This window comes from Arachis hypogaea, chromosome 1 (genome assembly GCF_003086295.3).
Source record: "Arachis hypogaea cultivar Tifrunner chromosome 1, arahy.Tifrunner.gnm2.J5K5, whole genome shotgun sequence".
NCBI lineage: Eukaryota > Viridiplantae > Streptophyta > Magnoliopsida > Fabales > Fabaceae > Arachis > Arachis hypogaea.
The window spans coordinates 52,910,580-52,932,747 of NC_092036.1; the positions used below are offsets into that span (position 1 = coordinate 52,910,580).

At 32.7% G+C, this 22,168-nt stretch overlaps 2 protein-coding genes, 1 non-coding gene and 1 pseudogene across 6 annotated transcripts; 2 read left to right on the forward strand and 2 right to left on the reverse strand.

The window, feature by feature from the left end:
- Window positions 1-2,871: 2,871 nt before the first annotated feature.
- Window positions 2,872-9,196, forward strand: LOC112804062 (28 kDa ribonucleoprotein, chloroplastic). 4 transcript variants are annotated; one of them, XM_072198519.1, is made up of 7 exons: window positions 2,990-3,584; window positions 3,829-3,989; window positions 4,114-4,251; window positions 4,424-6,238; window positions 6,395-6,496; window positions 7,816-8,097; window positions 8,902-9,196. In XM_072198519.1, the coding sequence occupies exons 4-7, from the start codon at window positions 5,738-5,740 to the stop codon at window positions 8,962-8,964; spliced, it is 948 nt and encodes a 315-aa protein (XP_072054620.1). In that variant the 5' UTR covers window positions 2,990-3,584; window positions 3,829-3,989; window positions 4,114-4,251; window positions 4,424-5,737; the 3' UTR covers window positions 8,965-9,196. The 4 variants fall into 4 exon arrangements, with proteins under 4 accessions (XP_025703283.1, XP_072054618.1, XP_072054620.1 ...); XM_072198517.1 differs by having other exon boundaries at window positions 2,875-3,584; window positions 3,829-4,251; window positions 4,388-6,238; XM_072198518.1 differs by having other exon boundaries at window positions 2,999-3,584; window positions 3,829-4,251.
- Window positions 9,197-9,804: 608 nt separating this feature from the next.
- On the reverse strand, window positions 9,805-12,816 carry LOC112804069 (protein-L-isoaspartate O-methyltransferase 1-like; annotated as a pseudogene).
- A 4,328-nt stretch (window positions 12,817-17,144) lies between these two features.
- Window positions 17,145-19,014, reverse strand: LOC112804079 (protein MHF2 homolog). The gene is made up of 6 exons (XM_025847512.2): window positions 18,908-19,014; window positions 18,750-18,798; window positions 18,630-18,670; window positions 17,801-17,840; window positions 17,613-17,666; window positions 17,145-17,528 (listed from the first exon to the last, which is right to left on the reverse strand). The coding sequence occupies exons 1-6, from the start codon at window positions 18,929-18,931 to the stop codon at window positions 17,425-17,427; spliced, it is 312 nt and encodes a 103-aa protein (XP_025703297.1). The 5' UTR covers window positions 18,932-19,014; the 3' UTR covers window positions 17,145-17,424.
- Window positions 19,015-19,074: 60 nt separating this feature from the next.
- On the forward strand, window positions 19,075-19,146 carry TRNAT-UGU (transfer RNA threonine (anticodon UGU)). The gene has a single exon. It is a non-coding gene; the product is annotated as a tRNA-Thr (tRNA).
- The last annotated feature ends 3,022 nt before the right edge of the window (window positions 19,147-22,168 follow it).

Genomic DNA, 22,168 nt, shown 5'->3' on the forward strand with positions numbered 1-22,168 from the left:
GACTCTGATCTCAAGGAATTGAAAGCTCTGTTGTCATGAGAGGCAATCAAACGCATGGACCAGGAATCCAAGAGATATGCATTCAAGCTTGTTTTCATGTAGTGCTCACTAAGTGAGCGCTATTAGGGCGCCCCTTGTGTGCATTCCTTGGTTCCCATTTCGAACCATGGTGCTCCCCAATGCACCTTGCTTTTCTTCTGTTGAGGCCCACGAAAATGCTCACTAAATGAGCATAGTACTCACTTAGTGAGCGCTGGTGCTTTGCTCCTTTGGGTGATCGCCATGCTTTTATGTCTTGGGTCATGCTTTTCAAAGCGTGGCCTAAAGTTCAAAGCGTTCTCAAACTTTAAAAGTGTGCCAAAAATTCCTTTTTTCACCATTTCTTCACCTACAAGTAATCACAACAACCAATCAAAGTATCTCCAAATTCACAAGGTTTCTCAATCATTCACAAACCAACTATTTCTAGCTTAAACCTTATGATTTTGTGTCAAATAAATGATGGTTGATTGAATTGACATAACCATGCAAATCCACTACAAATTACTTACTTATAGTGCAAGAAAGTGCATAAAACCTAATGAAACAAGTGAAAATGCTTGAAAAGATATCATAAGATGACTTGTCATCAATACTAAGTTTATAAAGGAATTATTGACCAACAAGAGGAATTAGAAGGAGAGTGAGACTGTGGTGCTCACAAAGGAATATAGTGCTATTATTCAGAAGGATCTCCCTAAGAAGATTCAAGATTTGAGAAACTTTTTTATTCCTTTCACCATTGGTGATATCACTATTCAGAGGGCATTATATGATCTTATGATTTAGGGTTCACAGTTTAGGGTTTTTGTGTTCTAGGATTTAGGATATACGGTTTACGATTTAGGGTTTACAATTTAGAGTTTTTTTTTCTAGGGTATAGGGTTTAGGGTCTAGGGTTTACAGGTTTAGGGTTTGTGGTTTAGGAGTCAAGGTTTAGGGATTAGGGATTATGGTTTATACTTTAAGGTTTAGGGTTCAACTTTAGGTTCGAGGGTTTACGGTTTATACCTATACTATGGAGTTAGATTAACCTGACTCCACTAGTAGCAATAGGCATGCATAACTTCCATACCAAGATTAGCTCGGTTAATAATATCAGCCCAGGTGTTAATTACATGACCTTGACTATCAACTACAGATTCGTTGAAATTAAAACCATTTAAATTGAAAGCCATAGTGCTAATACTTAACACGATTTCACTCCGCTTAGCCCTACACCCCCTCCAGGGGTATTTTAGTGATAGGTTCTAGAGATCAGAAATTGCTGAAGAAGGAACAAGATGTTTCTTTTGTTCTTTCCGGGCGATCGAAAAATAACATCAATATTGAGATCGGATAAAACAAAATTATATCCAAAAGGAATTACCGAATAGCTTATTATAATGGATATAACTGATATGGACATGGGTTACGGGCGTTGTTTTGGCTATATTGACCGCATCTTTTGGTGTAACTGGTTATTCCTTACCTTGGGACCAAATTGGTTATTGGGCAGTCAAATTTGTCTTAAAAGCCTACCATACCCTACCTGCGGGTTGAGAATCTCTCAACCCTAACCCTACCCGTACCCTAATATTCTAAACCCTACCCTACCCGATCTTACCTGCAGAAAAATAAAAAATTTTCAAGCAAATATAAAATTCAACCATTTCAAATTTTATACATATTAATAAAATAAAAAATAAAAAACTAAGTTCAAATTAAAATTAAAAACAATAAAATCTTAAAGAAATATAACATAAAATTACAAATAATATGATCATCAACTAGCTTAGTGGTTATTTCAAGTTTTTATAAAAAGAAGATTGTGAGTTCAACACTCACTTTCTTCACTACATACATAACTTTTACATATATATTATATAATATATTAGGAGAGCGGGTAGGGTAGGGTAGGGTACACCCTGAACCCGTACCCTACCTTACCCGTAGGCTAATTCGCACCGTACCCTACCCTACCTGCAACGGGTCGGGTAGACAACCCTACCCGAACGGGTTGGTCTAGGTTAGGTACCCGCAGGTAGGGTATATATTGCCAGCCCTAGTTTACGCGGTTAGGATTTAGAGTTTATGGTCTAGGGTTGATGATTTTGGGTTTACGATTTAGTGTTTACGGTTCATGGTTTAGGATTTAGGATTTAAGATTTAAGATTTAGGATTTAAGATTTTAGTGTTCAAGGTTTGGGATTTATGGTTCAAAGTTTAGGGATTAGGGTACATGGTTTGGGGGTTAGGGTTTATGGTTTAACGCTTTAGAGTTTAGTGTTTAGGGTTTAACTTTAGGTCCGAGAGTTTATGCGATTACAGTTTAGGGTTTAGGGATTAGAATTTAGGATTTATGGTTTAGGGTTGAGGATTTAGGGTTTATGATTTATGGTCCATGATTTAAGGTTTAGAGTTTAGGTTACAGAGAAAGACAATGTTTATCTTGTTGTTGTTGTTGTTGTTGTTGTTGTTCTACCATATACAGGTAGAGACATGAGCAAGAAGACAAAGACATGAATAGAAACAGAAAGAGACATAGACCTAGAAAATACATATCGAACATGTGATGATCATAAATACTTTTGTTAATATTCTTGTTTATGTCCTTATAGTTGATAAATATATTATAATTATCAATACTTTTATTATTATTATTATTATTATTATTATTATTATTATTATTATTATTATTATTATTATTATTATTATTATTATATGTTACTACTATTATTGTTGTTTTCCTTTTATATCTTTTTCATGAACCGTTAACAATTTATTCTGCATGCTTCCTACTTAGGTCCCTTAGTATAAAAGATGGCTCATCTAAGCAGAACAAAAAAACACACCCACCAAAGAATATTGCCTGTCCCAAGCCCAAGATTTATGGTCACCTCAGGTTTTCATTGTACCGCCTTGGCCCATGAGTAAACAAAAAAAAGGTTTAGTGAGATATCATTCACACACACCAACTGGCATTAGTTGTGGACGCCATTCTCCATCACCATATTACCAAGTTCACTTTGTCGTTTTGGCTCCAACCACCAAGACGTCTGTCAGAAGAATTCCTGATTCAATTTCGTTACTCCAGCCATGATGACTAACGAGGAAATCCCCGTTGCTTCCCTTGGCCAAATACTAATTAGTCGTTGTTTGGATTTCGTGTCCATGTCCGTCTCATAAAAAATAGAAACAAATATATCCAACGACCACCTTCCTCAGTACATATCACTTGTTTTTTATATCATAAAAACACAATTTTTGTTGCATCTTTGTTCTTGTTCCTTCAAATTTTTTTCCATGGATAGAAAAAAATCCTAATTGGTCTGATTGTTCCTGTTCCTGCGTTCATCTTGTCATAAACTGAAAAACTGCACTGTTTGTAGAATATTTACTAGACATCCACTATCTTGCATTTACTACCTTCTCTACATGTTTGTTCTAACTAATTGGTTTACGGTATTTTACCATTTCATAAAAATCTAATTGCACTGACTGTTTGCTTTCCTTTGTTCTTCTTGTTCTAAATCTGAAAGTTGCATTGACTGCAAATTGACTCAGTTAAGATCCACTATTCTACATTTCATACTTTTTTTTGCATGTTTCTACCCTTTGCTTCCATTTTTTCTCCTATCTGATGAAACCCTAACTAAACTAATGTTTAGGGTTTCTTGGTTCTTGTTACCCTGAACCCGAAAATTATGCTGTTGGAAATAAGATACCGGAGCTCAACTATTATATTTGTCCTACTATTTCAGTTGACCAACAGTTTCACCCTGAACCTTATTTTCTGTTTTGTATTAGGCATACATGTCTTCCTCTAGGGGCAAGGGTAAGCGACCGACAACGAGTGATCAAAACCTGGTGGTCCCTGATGGAAAGGATGTCCATATTCAGTACTTCTGGAAAGAACGACAAAATGACAGCATCGCATTGACGCGAGATTGGCCACAGTTCTATCGAAGGTACAAAATCAATCTGGACTCCATGCTGTATTTCAAACACATAGGTAACTCTGATTTCCAAGTGCATATCTTCACCTTTGGTGGCCATACTATCCCCACGTACCAACAACTACTGTATGAAAAGTAAGGCACCTACTAGCGTGTCAGCTGTATCAACAATCCTTTTTTCGACAAAGTTAAAGCAATAGATGAAAAATTCTCCACCAAATGCCCCTTTTTCGTGATGGACCTCACTGGCCTCATCTTGTCTTCCCACTTGTTGGTAAGCTAAACTAAGTGCAACATGTTCTTTTAATACTATTCTCCCGACCTTGTTTACTTGCACTAATTAATTTTCTTGTATGTGGCTTCATCAATATTATCTATCTCTTAATGATCTTTTGCTATGCTATAATTAGTCGAATGTTCCTCATCTGAGTCATTTTACTGGTCAGAGACACCCACTCTTCTTTGTACACGGCTATATTGAGGTTGAAGCAACCTACACTAAATTTAGTGGCACACAAAACAGTAGCTTCGGAATAATTTCTGGAAGTTGGGAAAACTTTGCAAGTTTGTGCAATTTCAAGCCTGGAGGTGTTGGGACCTTCAAGGTCATCTTAGTTAAATCGGTCACAATCCTTCAAGTCCGATGCCACTAGGAATATGCAAGCTGATGAACTTCTATCCTTTTGTTATTAATTACACATGCATTATGTAGTTTATGTTAATATTTAACTTTTTAAGAATTCTATTATTTAACCTACTCATTCCTGCTAAAACAATACATTTTGCTTTTTTGCTACACTGTTACTATTGTTTCACCTATGCAGATGCTTTGTTTACTAACAATTTTTATGGCTGCTACTACAGCCTAAATTACGTTACAACTTTTCTACTCATATTCACGTCCATTTTCAACCTTCTTCTTTAATTACACTAATTAACACTTCTTTGTTATTAAGTTTTTTTGGTCTCCTTCAAGCTTTTCTAAAAATAATTCATATGTTAATGTAGAAGATGAAGTTGTGCAGAAAGATTTGGGTAACGTCATTAAAATAAGGAGTAGTGCTTGGGTAGGTTGTGGATAGTAATTCAAACTGGTTTTTGGGGATATGAATTTGCATTAGAGTAATTTTTGGGTGGACTGTGAGCGCAGGCCATGTGGCTAACTCTAAAAAAAAATTAACCACCCATCAATACTTCCTTCCAACAAAAAAAGGCCTGAAACCGTCGGTCCAATCGACCATCTCATGTACCAATTTGCAATTACGTTTAAGGTTGGGTCAAATCTAACAATAATAACATCTTGTGTCCTAGAGCAATCTAATCCATACATTAGAAATTTTTCTGCATGGTGTTTTAAAGACCACATTATATTTTTTCCACCAAAAACGTCCTCTTAAATTATTTATAATTAGTTTTATATTTTTCATAGTTAGAAATAACTATTTACTTTTAAAAATAATTATAACAAGAATCAAATTATTTAAATACATTAATATACACAACAATTAAATAAATCTGTTTAAAAAATTGCATGTTATAATTAAATTAATAAAAAAAAGAAATAACAATATTATCCGTTATTATTAATCTGTCGGAGAATTTTCTTTTTTTGAAAAAAATATTTATGATTTTGGTTGCCGCTGACACAGTGAGGCATCTCTATTTGTCTGTGTCTTTAAACCTTTCATTTCAATTGATTATTCACCTTATCCTCAATCGTTGAGGAATTGAGGTTCTTCTTCTTCTTCTAGCACCCCTCCATGGCAACCATGCCTCTCTTCAAGTCCTTTACAATGGCATCACAATCATGGCTACTCTCTCCCCCGTCACTCTTTTACACCAAACCCAAACACTGCCCTTTTCACTCACTTCGTCATTCTTCTAGACTACTCAGATTTCAAGTTGCATCCTTCAATTCTTCTTCGTTCCTTTCACTTTCACGCTCTCTATGCCTCACCAACAGGACCATTCATCATTCTCCTATGCTCACCTTTGTCGCACAAGCGTCAGATTGGGCTCAGCAACAAGAAGTTGATGGTGAAGAAGAAGAAGCAACGTGGGAGAACGAAGGCGAACCCAAATGGGTAAACCAAGATGATGAAATTGAGGCTGTGATTGATGGTAGTGAGGGAGAAGGGGAAGGTGGGTTTGATGAAACTTCTGAGGATGCAAAACTCTTTGTTGGTAACTTGCCTTTTGATGTTGATAGCCAGAGACTTGCCATGCTCTTCGAGCAGGCCGGAACGGTGGAGATAGCCGAGGTGAGACTCCTTTTGATGAATTCCCTTTTCTGATTTTTGTTTGATGGTGTTATTTTTGTGTTTATGCTTGTGTTTTTTGTTTCAATTTCATAGTTTCAATTTTAAATTGTGACTGCTGTTTGGTTCTGAATTCTGGATTTTGCATTGTAATGTTAGGTAATTTACAATAGGGCAACCGATCGGAGTCGCGGGTTTGGATTTGTAACAATGAGTACAGTTGAGGAAGCTGACAGAGCTGTGGAGAAGTTCAGTGGCTATGTAAGTTATTGTTTACATGTGTGACTGTTTTGAGGAGGATTGCTAGTACCATAGAATTATAGAAAGTATTGTAGCAGCTAGGAGAGTTGTAAGTAGAGTAAACTACTATTTCTATCCATGAAAGTTCACAAATCTACGTATGAATCTGTTGTGAATAAAATTTTGTAAAGTTTTATGGTTAGAAATGGGAGTTTACCTATTCTAAGTAAGAAGCATTGTCAATTATTGAGTACTAATTCATGGATGTGGTTTTGAAAATTTTAGATACTAGGGTCAAGGACAATAGTGAAGCGTTTGACATAATTTTATCTTGATGTTTGGTAAAGCTTATAAGATAATTGTTGCAAAGCATGCATCTATGTTGTACATTATGATGAGGAAAGTCTCAAAATTTATTGGGTGCATGCATGGTTATCAAACTTTGATGAGTTTATTAGTTTAGGCCCCCAAATCAAATTTACAAGTTGAGCTTTACAATTTGAAGTTTACATAAGCTATTTGAGTTTACGTGAACTCTCGGTTTAATAACCTTGGGGGCATATGCCCCCGCATATATCTCAGCAAATTCCTCACAGGTTGCTTCTAGATGTGTGTCAATAACTGCAAGAGCATGGGGATTTCAGTCCTTGACAAACTTGGGAGATCAAGTGTAGCATGAAATCTCATTTGATCTGTTTTGTTTTGTTTTTTTCTCCAATGTAGTATATATTAGGTAACCAACTTCGATTTCATATCTGCCAACCTTTTCTTAGTAGTACGTTATTAGCTCCTTTTGAACCTCAAACACACCTTTTACGCAAAGCATTTTGCCAATTTCTGAAGAATATTGGACATTTGTAGAATTTACTGTACCAATGAGATGGGGAAGTATTCTCACTTATTTTGATTATCTTCAAAGTAGTTAACCCTAGTCTTGCTAATCTTGCTTGTTGGTGTACAAGCTTTATCTTTCATTTGGTTGTTCTCTAATGATGCTCTAGTCTGTACTCTATTGGAATTTATGATCACCATGAATTGGGAGAAATTTCAGAATAAAACTAGTTGACAGATTTTGCCGTACTCCTTACATTTACTGAACAAAATAAAACTGAAACTTTACAATTAAAGTAATGATTATGTGTGTGTAAGGCAGCATTTGTGCCTGTAGAAAGGTCTTTTGAAATTTCTCTGTTTTCTGACTTCAAATGTGTGTCTTACATGTGAAATGCCCAAATGCCCTTTAGTCCTTTACTGGAAGCATGACATGTCTTATTAATGTCTTCTTCCCTAATGCTGCTTGTTGCGGCTTGTTGAGACTTGAGATCCTTCTTCTATGTCAGGAGTTAGATGGAAGAACGTTGACTGTTAATAAGGCTGCTCCAAGAGGATCGCAGCCGGAGCGGTCACCGCGCACCTTTGATTCCTCGTTAAGAGTATATGTTGGTAACTTGCCTTGGGATGTTGATAATATTCGACTAGAGCAAATTTTCAGTGAACATGGTAAGGTTGAGCAAGCTCGGATAGTGTATGACAGAGAGACTGGTAGATCACGTGGTTTTGGCTTTGTCACAATGTCCAGTGAGACTGATATGAATGATGCCATTGCTGCTCTTGATGGCCAGGTATCACAAAAAATTACATTCTTACTTTAACAATGTCATCGTCCCTTCATAATTAAACGGAACTTTTATGTTTTGGTCTGCAACTACAATTGCTATTTGCTAATGTAGTGTGCTTTGCAGTTGCAATTATGCATCGCCGCAGTAATTTCATCTGTGATCACAACATCAATTTAAAACCGTTACACACTAATGTCCCTCTATATTGGTAGCACAACTTCTAAAGTTTCCTCCTTTGTTTTTTCGACAAATTACCCTCACTTTCTCTGATTATAGGTGAAGATTTTGGAACTTCCTTTTATTTATAAAAGGGTTAAATTAGTCTGTTAGCTTTTGTAATTTCTCCAAATTTGTAATTAGGTCACTACATTTTAAAAGATTTTGATTAGATCTCTATATTAGTTTTAAATTTGTAATTAGATGCTTTTTAACAGTAAATGTTATAATGTTTTCATTCATCTCACACCACTAGCGAATATACCTCAACTTATTCTGTTAAGTTAAACATTTTTGAAACGACAAAGATGTGATTATAAATTTAAAACTGGTGTAGGACCAAATTAAAAGCTTTTAAAGTGTAGGGACTCAATTACAAATTTGGTAAATGAAATTATAAAAACTAACAGAGTAATTTAATCTTCCCCTGTCATTTAAATAATAATGAAGGCGATATCTTTGTATTTTTTAAATGATAATACTGAAGACCGTTGGAGATATAACGCTAACCTTTCTGAAATGAAGGTTTAACAAATAAAACTAAGCATTGTGAGGACTACTTGTTGCTTATGGTTGGTTCTGATATTGCAGAGCTTGGATGGGCGGTCACTCAGAGTGAGTGTTGCTGAGGAGAGGCCCAGACGCAGCTTCTGAGTCATTATCCGAGTAATTATCCTGTGTGTGTGTATGTGCTGCTTGTTTATGGCTGAGGACATGTCAATCTTGTTTTTATTTTTCTTCTTTGGCGGCTGGTTTAAGGTTAGATTTAGTGATTCACAAAGTGTCAATCTTGTTTTTTAATGTCATTATTAATTAAACGTCCAGAATCCAGATAATGATGATGATCATGATGATTATAATTCCATCTCTGGAGATTTTGAAGAAACTCTTTGTTGTCTTTTATTTTTCATCATAATCAATGGTGAATGTAATCAGTGAGTTGCGAATGAGTTCTTACGTTATCAGCATATCGTTCTGACATTACTCTTGCACAAAATCTTACAAGTGCTTAATTTCAAGAGGATATCAACGATTTAAGTAGCGAGATTTAGTGTTTAAGCTGATCCTTTATCAACTTATCCATTAGTATCTGTTACAGATAAATCCATGAGTTTGGTTCTCGTTGCACTTGGTAGTTTTAGCATTTAGCATAAATGCTGCGAATTTTTGTGAATAGTTGAATTACAAGTTGGTTGTAGCTTGACACACCTTGTCAGCAAGAAGTAGTTAGAAATAATTTGGAAAGTTGAAAGCTTTATTAAGCAAGCAAAAGCTTTGAACTTTGTAGATTCAATTAAGATGTAGCACCACGAACCATGGAAGCGAGCTATAGATTCAGTTTGCTTACATTATTACATGAACTAACATTTCACAAATAAAAACAGCTACAAAACCGGTATAAATAATTAACTATAACTTATTTCGAATAGTATATTTAACTACTAATGAACCGAAAGGAAACCATTAACAATTGACTAATGATATAAAATAAAATTTGGAAAATCTATATCAACAGATTGAATATATAAAATATGTTTTGGACACTTGAGACTATTTACATATAGAAAATACAGTTTTGTTTATTTCATATATATATAGAGAGATAGATGGATAGATCAGAAAATAGATATTCATGAATTTATGACACCTCATCATCAGCATGAACTCATTCTTTTCCCAAGACAACAAACTCTAGCTATATAAATTCTGGACAATATACGGTACAGCCAACCACTTATCTCCACAATTAATTTGTTTCCATCTATTTCACTCCATTAACCTTGCAGTTGAGCTTCTTTACTGGTTAGAGGCACATAACGAACAGAAGTCTCCGTCCGGATACTGACGGAACCATCAGAGTTCTTATCCACAACCTGCAAATCCTGAAATAGGACTCCAACAGGAATCACCATTCTACCTCCTGGCTTCAACTGGTCAATAAGTGGTTGTGGAATCTCCTTGGCCGCTGCCCCAACGTGAATGGCATCGTAAGGAGCAAACTCTGGCCAACCTTGCCTCCCATCTGTCAACGAAACGATTCCTCAAACATTCAAAATTACGGATGCAATTGAAGCAAAACTAATGTAAATTTATCACCATGGACAACGAAAATGGTCAACACACAGATACATCAAATAACAAGAAAATAATTGCTTGCGCTCATCTGTTCGTTCTACTTTAGTTAGCTCAATCGCTTGAAACATACACATCTACTGACTCCAGGACTAGTTAAAATAAAACTATTCACCGATGACCTAAAATTGCGTCTTCACCCACCAAATCATAAAAAGTAAATGCAGGCTATATCTTCAAATGCATAAAATGAAACTGTACTTTTGCTGTCCGAAAATTGAACAAGTTTAGAAAGCATACCACCAGAATACACAGAAAGGGAACCATCTTTCAGTAGTGACGCAGCAGCACTCTTCTGAATATTCTCCGTTGAGGAGGAAACCAATTCAGGAATATGCTCCACACCAATAGCACGGCCTTGTGGTCCAACCATCATTGCAAAGCATGCCGTCAAGTACCCAGTTCCTATAAAGAGGCCCAAAGTATGGAAATATGAGCATAAATGTAGATAGATTACACAGCAAAGAAGCAGTGAATTCAATATCAAAATAAACATTTAATTCTGCATAGAACATTTTGACGGATACAATATCGATACCCACCTAGAATTGGGGCTAATGAAAAATCCATTGGAGATACCTTTTCCTTGTCAGTAAAGAAAGTCAATGATTTTACATCATAAGTCATAAGATCATATAATCATTCTATAACTCCATCATGGAAATGCAACTAAATAAATTGTTTTCTGCTCAACCTTACAATTATGGTAGCTATCAATGACAATTATCATAAATCCATTAGTAATCAATCTCATCAAACTGGGACTGTAACTTCCAACTTTTCATCCCATGCAGTCCATGACTTATCAAAAAACTCCAGGAATGGCAATAGCAATGGAATAAAAATATAAAAGAAATTTAGGACCCGGTCTAATAAGCATTTTCTATTGCTGTTGAATAGTTAAAACATTATGTTTAAATAATAATTATAGTTCATGGACTATACCAGAGCCAACATCCAGCGCATGCATCCCGGGTTGTAAATTCTCCTCAAGCAATTGAAGGCAGGTGGCATGCATGTGCGGCGCAGATATAGTGGCATTATAGCCTATTGGGATTGGGCTGTCAACATAAGGTGGGGTTCCATTGGGTACGAACAAACCTCTATCAATAGTTTCCATTACTTCAGCTACCTTTCTTGATTGGATTATTCCATAACGCTGCAAATTCTCCACCATCCCTTTGTTTTGATTTACGGCATTCCCAGACCAATATTGCTGTACTTTGTGCAATATCAAGTTTAGTTTGGACTTTGGATTCATCCTTGTGTATTTATCTATTTATTTTATCGAACATACAAAGTGAATAAGAAACATAAGCAAGTAACATTGCTGTTGTGTTCTTCCTTTTGTCTTAACTCACCATTCCCTTGAGAAAAGGGAAAAGAGAATCAAGGGCTTAGTTCATGGTCTAAAAAAGGGGAAAACATACAAAGTAATAAAGTATTCATCAAAACCCAAAAGCAACCGCCACATAAACGTTAAATCCAGACTGAAGAGTTGGTGTAGTGGTTAAGCCTCTATGGGAAGTTCTCGGAAATGAATAATGTTGATTACTTACTACTTGAGGAAAATGGTCAAGCTCAAACCCGTTGAAGATCACCCAAAAATATTCCATTTATAAAAGATATTCAAAATACATCAAGTTCACTCACTATCAATAACTGAGTGAAAGATTTTCTGCCCTATTTCAAGGGAAATCAAATTAACAGTAAAGCACCATAACATACCTCGGAAAATAGGGAAAAGCAAAGCAGTGAAATGATGTTTTTTTTTTTTTTCCTTTTTAGGTGTCTGGAAAGGAAACTAAAAACAGAAAAGAAAAAAGAACAACCCCCCCCCCCAACCCAAAAAGAGAAAGGGAAGAACAAAGCTAAGCTAAATCAAAGTACAAAACATGCATAAGCTCAGTTCCAGGATGCAGGAGCGGAATGATGATTGAAATCAAATTAGTAACGAGTTTTCTATTTAGACGTTTAGTTAAAGAGTAAATATTGAAAGCAATGTTAAGGATTCCGTGACAACTCCAAAAACATAAAATAAAATTAAAGAACGATTACGATTAACAGAAACATTCAGAAAGACAGGGAGATAGATTAAGAGGTTACATTACCTCCATCCTATGGGAGAGAGTGTTTCCCGTCGCGAAATTAGGGTTTCTACTTACAACACACAACAGAGATAAAGAGAGTGATCGAGCTGAGTAGCTAGCTAGCTGACCGACACACGGGAATATCGCAATCGCAGCTTCATACAGGGATCAAATCAGAATAACTGTCTTTAGCGTTTAGCGTTTCGGCCTTCTTTTGAACTAAGGTGGTGTTTGGAGAAAGGCAAATAGAGATTGAGTGATCAACAGTAAATCAAATTTTGATAAAATGAGAAATAGATTCTTTATTTTTTTTTATGAGTAAAGTGATCGAATATTTGAAAATACATTTAAGTGATTTAATTGATATGGATATACACTTGAAGAGTTTTAAATTTGGATAAATTAGATTCAAAAATTGATATATCTAAATTTAAAAGATGTTAGAGATTTAAATATATTTTTTGAATTTTTAGAAATATAAATATTGCAGACCAAAAAATTAGGGATCAATTTGTCTTTTTCTTTTGAATTTTTGTATTATACAAGGTATCAAACATAATTGACTGAATTATATTTTAATATTTTTTTATTTAAAATAAAAATAAAAATTTAAATAAATAAAATTATTAGAATGTCCTTAATTATTTTATAAAGAATAACAATTTTTACTTTTTTTTCTTTTTTTATCTCTTTTTTTATTTCTATCTTTCTCTTTTTTTGATAAATTATCGTATCATACTTTTTTTGTTACTATTATTTAGCTATTCTGTCTCTATTATCTTTGTTGAAGCTCTGCTTTCTCTCGTTAGTGAATATACAACACGACAATATCTTTTAGTTATTTTGTTTTTATTTTTTGTACTCGCTGATGGTCTGTCGTGCCATCTCTGTTCTCTGTTCTCTGTTCTTGCCACGTTGCCATGTCACTTTTGTACCCAACTATTCTTTTATTTTCTATTTTGATTTTAAAGTCCTCTTTTGAATTTAATTTTGTCTATGAAAATTTGACAGCACAATACACACTCGTCAGAAACTGTACAGATACTCTTTTGAAAATAATTCTGACTCAATTGTAAAAATAGGAGTGATGCCCCAACGTGAAGGAGATATAGTTTTTGAAAAAAATGTATATATGCTTTGATGGATGCAAAAAAGGCTACAGGACTAAATGTCGCCCACTGATAAAATTAGATGGAGCCTTTTTAAAGATTCAATTTGCAGGATAAATTCTTTCCACAGTTGGACAAGATACCAACAACCACATATATATCATTGCTTGCGCTATTATAGACGTAGAGAACAAAGAGAACTGGTGATGATTTTTAGAGCTTCTATTAGATGATATGAGTGACTACAAGCAAAATGGCTAGTACTTCATGTCGAACATGCAAAAGGTAAAATTTAATGTTTAGCTCAATTTTATCTACTTTTTTATTGTTATTCGTTAGGCTGATATGAGAATATAATGTCTAAGTTTTTGTCTAAATTTGTGTGTTTTTATAATTATTTGCTTCAAATAATTTGGACAAATTCTAATTCAATTATAAACTGTTTTAGACATACCATATGTTTATGCATGTGTTATAATTGCTAAATTGAATGAAAATCTTAAAGATTACTGTCACACTTGATTGACAATAGTTTCTTATAGAAAAACATATATTCATTCTCTAAATTTTATTTCTAGATAAATATTGTGGGAGAAGTCTCAATATAATAGATCTCAAGTTTCAAAAATTCGAAAAAAGCCAAGTCCTTTGAAAAAGAAAAAATGAAAGGATGTAGATGAAGAGCCTTTAGGAAGTAAGATGAGCAAGACTGGAGCAACCAAATTGAATAAAAAGTAAGAAGTTTACTTATAGTTATTGTGAGATAAAAGGTCACACCAAGAGAAACTACTACAAAAAGACTGATGATGTTGCAGCTATTTTTGCTACTGCAATAGTTGTAATTTCTAAAAAGAAAAGGGCTTCTAATACAAATCAAACCACAGAGAATGAGTTTGTACAAGAGAGAGACGATGACCCTATTCCAGCCACTGATGTTACTATTTCTGAGGCTCTAATAGATATTGCTACTTATTTAAAGATTGTGCTATTTCAACTACTTTTTTTACAACTAGAAGATGAAAAACAAGTGATCTACTTAATTTACTTTTACATTTGTGGAATTAAAGTTTATTTTAATTATCTATTTACTTTAATTATGTCTCAACCTGATTTGGACTTGTATTTCACTCATTCAATTATAGATAATTTCGGAAGGAAAGCCCAATAAACTGCAATATAAAAGAAAAGTATCTCCAATCCCAGACTCAGCAAGTGTTGATCCAATACAGAAAGTAAATTCTAGAATATCGCTAAAAATGCCTACTTTTATGAAGTTTGTCTCTACAATGAGTCTAGAATTCAAACCTCTTAGAAAGAAGTGATTTATATCTAGAAGTGATAGATTATTCTAATTAGAATAGTTGCTTTTTTAATTATGTTTATCTTACGTCATTGGAATATAATTATGTTATTTGTTACTTGTCTTTTCATGTCTTTTTTGGATTGTCTTTTGTTGATACTCTATTATGTTTATTTTGGCCAATTTATAATAAACAGTACCTTTGAATATTGGTTATGCATATCTTTTTTTGATCTAAATTTAGAGACTTGAATTGAAGTTTATGAATAGTACTAATAGCCTAATAGATTTAATATTTAGCTTTACTTCTTGACTGTTGCATTAATATATATGTACCAGAGTAACTAAAGCATGCTTCTTTTTAATATTTGCTTTTACAATGCTTTGGTTCATAGAACACATATACAACATTAATTACACACTTCTAACCACATTTAGTCACATTTATCCCAAACATAATACTCACAAACACACAAAAATAAATAGCTAAAGTTAAAATACTAATTCATAGTTTTAAACATCTAATTTTAGCTTTTATTGTGTTAATTCTCTATACTAAATTTATTTTTCAATTATCATCATTATTTGCAGGTTGTGCTCTCCTCACTATACTCTATTCTTCCTCGCCATCTAGCCACTTAAAAAAAATCACACCACATCTCCTAGAACTTTGTCAATCCCTCAACAATCAAGAAAAAGAAAAATTTTTCAAAATATTCATAAACAAAAGTACCAATAACAACACATTAAAGAAAAAGATATTGAACTTACATTATAATTTGGACATTCACAAAAGAGTCTCTTAGCATTAGCATCTGTCCTAGACTACCGAAACACTTGATGCATTCTGCAGCCACACCAATCAGAAATCTTCTCTAACCTCCGATAGTTACAATTTCTTACAGAAGTGCCATGGAAACGTGACCTCGTAAAGTTTCCTGAACTCATCATATTTCTAACAAAATTTCAAATATTTTGGAAAAATAGGACTACAATTTAAGATTTTAACATCTTTGGGTGGATTAAATTGAGTAACATTAATTTTTGCTATATCATTTAACCATTATACTTTCACCATGGCAAATTGAATCTCACGTGGATACACATTTTGCAAATCAACGTGCCACATCATATTTTCATAAATAGAATTTTCATTAATGGAGTTAACAGAAATAACTCGAAAAATAAACATAAATTACAATTTAATATTTCGGAATCTTAATTGGATAAATTAAAATTTAGAATCAAATTGAGCCCAAATATAAATTTTAGGAGGCAAAATAAGTTTTATCTTTTCGCGCATTTTCCTTCACACACTGTTCCTATGCTCCTAACATGTGAGCCCATTCCTTAGGTTCAATTTGTTCACGGTACTAAAAAATATAAGAAGAAAAAATAAAGATATTTATCCATATCTTAAGTTAGGCTAGAATTAGACAATAAATAAATAAATAAATAAATTTTATAATGTTTATAATTTGGTATTTAATTTTTTGACTTATTTTTTTAATAAAATTTAAATATTTAAAAATTATTTATTTATATATTTTTTAAATTAAATATTAATTTTTAATTTTTTTAATAAATTAGACACTACTTTTAACTACCATAGCAATCACCAATTATTAAACAGCAAAAGAAGATACATCTAAATGTACCCAAAAAAAAAGTATGATTTGGGAGACCAAAATACTCTTTAAAAAAAAAATAATTCTGTTAAATACATCATTAGGAACATTGCACTCCTCTTTTTTTTTTTTTTTTTTTTTTTATTCGCATGTTAATTCAACTGTCTTAAGTTAACAACTTAACATTTAATAAGGATAATACGGGGCGTATGTGCCACACCATGCATAGCACCACCTAAGAGGAAAATGTAACTTGCAGACTTCGTGTAATTTCTGCGTCATTTGATTAACAGAACAGTCAGAGTTTAATTTATAGACAGATGATTTTTAAATCTTTAACACTTATTCCCTGTATCCATTTTAAATACATTTGAGCTTAGTTGATCACTTATTTGGACAAATTTAGGTTACTTGTTAGAGAGTCTAATCCTTGACACCTAAGGCTTGACTCACAAGCTAACTTTATCGAGATATATTGATTTAAGCTGTTTCAATTATTTTAAAGACCCAACTTATTTTCGATATAATTTATGCATCGCATTCATATATAGACGTATAGTATTACATTTTAATATTTATCAAGTCAACTCATGAGCTACTAAGTCATTATTGTCAAAGATGAGCACAAGAAAATCGTCCCATCTGCATTGCTAACTATACATTCGTTAATCAAGCAGCAGAAGTTTAGCCCCCCCAGGAAAAAAGTTGAAAATTCTCAACCCAACGTTTTTTCACTCTTACATGTGGGGAATTAGATGGTATCAAATACATCTTCCATCAACAAAGCATAATTGGTTTTCTAATAGATCATGATAGGGGGAACCAGAAGTTACAAACAAGTATCTTAAAATGCTTTAGAAATCTAGAAGTAACTGAGGCAGAATAAACTCCAAATGAGAAGGTTCTATTTGAGTACTTCCCTCTGCCTCCGCAACTGCAGCAGCCCGCTGAACAGCCTCTGCATAAAAAAATGGCTTTTGTCAACATGATACACACTATATACAGTCATAACAAGCATGATTGTTTCTCTTTAAGTACGGACCTGTGACGAAAACCCGAACGAGTTCACAAGAAAGCTTTAGTGCATTGCCATTGACTGTATCAGAAAACACGGACGCGTGTGTATTTTTCAAAATGTCCAGTTTGCCATAGTAACGTAACTATAGCATGACATGATAATAGAACTTCTACCAACTAAGAATGATATAAATTGCAAATGGGTATCAGTACCAGAAGTTGGCCGACTCTTCTTGGAAGTTCCAGCTCCTGCCTGTAGCAATAAAAGACGCGCAGATTATTGACACATTCCAATAGTAAATAGCTAACATGTTATAGATTGCAGAAGTTACTTTGAAAATGAAGTTATAGGTGAATAGTTCTACATAATCTTACTATCACAAATGTGACAGAACCTAAGTAATATAGAGGGAAAAAACAAAAGGAAATGGAAACACTTGAAGCAAATATGGTCTATTCCTAAGTATATTAAGAAAGGAGCATTACATAGATCTCTCCTGAATTTAGGCGATATAACACAAGAACACAAAACTAATTTTTTTGTCATGCCTAAACTTATATGGGAATTCAGTGTCACATTTTATAAAATATAGTATAGTATACTTGTACAAAAGATAAGGTATTGTGTGTAATATTACCTAATCTAAGAAGAGATCAAGGTAATTTTTACTTAACAATAAATTAACTATGGACTTTCTGAAACCTTATATTTTGTGTTTACTAAACGGATCTCTGATCTATAAGGAAAACTAAGACAAACTTCATTGCAAACCATAGAAATGTCAAAGCCCACAGTTTCACATTATCTAAATTGAAATTCTGGTTATTAAGCTTTGTAGGTTCATGGAAAACATAGAGAAAAAGATTAGCTTAACATTTTCAATTTAGTTTCAAAGAGAATACACAAGATCAAACACGAAATTTGTGCCAGTAACAATTAAACTGTTAATTTTGTTTAGTCTAACCACAAACACAAGTCAACAAAAGGAGAACTCAGAAAATGAAAATAAAGTAAGAAACTGGAGATAATAGAGTTGCTAACCTCAGAATCCAACGCTTCGTTGGCTTCGATTCTTTCACGCTCTGCAAAACGGAAACCATGAACATTGAAGGTAATAATTCCGATAAACCAAAGAATGAAATGAAAGAAGAAGAGAGAGACCAAGGGTTCGCGCGGTCCAAACGCGCTTCAGAATGGCATGTATCAAAGGCTGCAACAAAAAAATGCAAGTAGAAACTAGAAAGTTAGGTCTTAGATGTACAATTGACAGCGATGAGAAACAGGTACTAAACGGGAAACGAAGGATTTTCGGGTTTTACACACTCAAAGGCTGCTTCCCCCATCGCAATGTGATTACAGTAATCAGATTCACTCGTATTGTTGCAGAGTTTGGAGGGATAATATAAAAAATAAAATACCGAATTTCCTGTCAAAATTTTTTAACTTTATCTCAAAAATATTAGTTTTAAAAACAGCTCAAAAACAGGCCCCTATAGCTCAGTGGTAGAGCGTCAGTCTTGTAAACTGAAGGTCTGTAGTTCGATCCTGCATGGCGGCAATTTTTATATTTTCATTTTTAAAATAAATAAAAATAATTTAAAAATTAAGAATAAAAAATATTTAGAAGGTGTTTAAAAAAATATAGTTTTTAAGAACTTATTTGTGTTAGTATTTTTTAGGATTTGTTTTGTCAGCAATATAAACTTTCAGGTACCATTTTAGTAGTTTATTCATATTTATAAATATTATTTACAAAGTAATTATTTATAAACAATGTATAAATTTATTTATTTATTTTTTAATAGTATTTAATTTAAAATAAAGATAAAAATTTATATTCAAAGTATTTTTTATTTTTATGCATAATTTTAGTGATACAAAATATTTTATTTTTTAATTTTATATATTCAATTTATTAAATTATTTTTAATTTTAAATGATATAAGTTACTTTTTTAAGAAAATTAAAATAAAAAAGATAAAGAGACTCCCGAAAAAGGATAATATTAAGTTTCATATTCTTATGTATGAGAATATTATAGTTCATTATATTATATATTATTTTTGCATTACAGAACAAAAAAAATAGAATTCTATATTTTTTTGTTATTTATTTTATTTTATTTTAGTTGTCTAAATTAGTTTATATATTGTCAACTCATTTTTTATTATTTATGCAATATTTTTTCTTTTCTAATAGTTGTCTATTAATAAATGTTGAATAACAATTTTGTTTATTATATTTTAATATATTTATTTTAATTACACTCAATAAATTGCTCACATACAAATTTGTTTTCTTGAACCATTTTTTTATCATATGATTAGAATTGTTTAAACATGAGGCAATGATCCTAAAATTTTTGAAGTAAAAAAAAAAAATACAATAAAATAAACTTAAAACTTAAAATAAAATAGTTTAAAAAATAGAAGATATATGAAAAAAAACAATCAACTAAAATTTATATTGCCCATGAGATAGAAGAAAAAAGAGAAGGAAATAATTATGAAGATTGAAACAATAAAAAATATATAACACAAAGTTTAGATATTTATTGGGTTGTCAAGTTATTTAAAAAATTAATTAATAAATATTTTTATGTTGTCATATTTTCAATGTTATATATCAATTTATTAACCATTAAAAAATAATATTATTCAATATAAAATAGGTTAAAAAATAAAAAAGAAATTAACAAAATATACATGGGATTTTTCATTCTACTATTGGTAGGTACAAATTTTTTGACGCTCTTTATATGTCAATTAAATAATCAGTAATATATGCTAAAATGAATAATATTAAATTAATTATTTTTTGCAATATAATATATTTATTTTAATTTAATTATAAATAAATTTGTATGTATTTAAATCTCAAATTTAGTATTCTACATAATTAATAGTTTAAAAAATTAACATTTTAATGTTTCATCAAATTATTAGTAGGGTAGATTTAACTCCAAACTTACAGCATTCTGGACGTTTAGAAAAATGCCCAGTAACAAAGGCTTTCTGGCGTTTAACGCCAGTCAGGATACGTTAAACACCCAAAACAAGCAACAACTGGGCGTTAAACACCCAAAACAAGCTACAGTTGGGTGTTAAACGCCCAAAACAGGCAACATTTGGGCGTTTAATGCCAGGAATGTGGAGGGGAGGTAGTTTTGTTTTCCAACTCAATTTTTTATTTTTTTATGTTTTCATCCATAATTTCTTGCATAAACATATTACAAATCCTCATCTTTCAATTTCAAATTTCAAAAATAACTCTTAATCCTAAAAATCTTTTCTTCTTTTCAAATCTTTTTTCAAAACTCATATATCTTTTTTATTTCTTTTTAAATCTTCTGCAAAATCCATCTATCTTTTTAATATCTTTTCAAATCTTTTTCAACTCATCATACTATCTTTTCCAATTTAGTTTTATCTTTTTCAAAATTCTCTCATATCTTTTCAATTTTAAAATTACATCCTTTGCATTTCATACTTATCTTTTACAAATCATATCTTCTATCATATCTTTTTCAAAAAAATTTTGAACCCACCCCTTTCTTTTAAATTCACATTCGGCCACCCCCTCTCCTCCACAATTCGAATTTGGCTCTCCTCTTTCTCCTCTCCTTTCCTTTTTTTTTGCTTGAGGACAAGCAAACCTCTAAGTTTGGTGTGTTTTGCGTGATCACTGAGCTAAGACTCACTAAGATCATGGCTCCTAAAGGAAAACAAACCACTTCAAGAGGCAAGAAAGAGAATAATCCAAAATCACTTTGGAATCAAGAGAGGTTCTTAACCAAGGAACATTCGGACCATTACTACAAATAATGGGTCTAAGGTCAGTAATTCCAGAAGTTAAATTCGTTCTGAAAGAAGACAAATATCTGGAGATCCAAGAGCAGATTCGAAACAAAGGCTGGGAAATTCTAGCTAATTCTGAGACAAAGGTGGGTAGAAACATGGTTCAGGAATTCTACTTAAATCTGTGGCAAACAGAGAGGCAGAGATTGACTGGAACTGCTTTCTATACCTTTCGAACCATGGTCAGAGGGAAGATTATTTACTTCGACCTGGACAGAATAAGAGAGGTCTTCAAGCTGCCTCAACTACAAGATGATCCAGAATCCTTTAATAGGAGAATGGTGAGAGTAGATAAGCGCTTTGACTAAGTTCTAGAGGACATTTTGATTATTAGATTTTTGATGGTATATAATTTCACAAATGAATTCTCGTTGCAAGTATAGTTTCTAAACCAATCAATAATCCTTTCATACAAAAAGTTGTTTGTCACTAGTACAAACCCCTAAAATTATAAACCGAAGTATTGAATCTCGGGTCGTTCCCCCTAGGAATGACAATAAAGTGTCTTGTTATTGGTTGTGAGTTATTTTTGGGGTTTTAATAAGAAACATGAAAGATAAATGGCAAAAAGTAAACTAATGGCTACAAAGGTCTTGGCAAGGGTTGGTGGTCAAAGATCTCTATCCTAATCACTAACCACAACGTGAGAATTGGCAAGGATTAATCTCACTAAATCATCCTCTAACTAATGGTAAAGGAAAGTTGAATGAGATATATCAATCC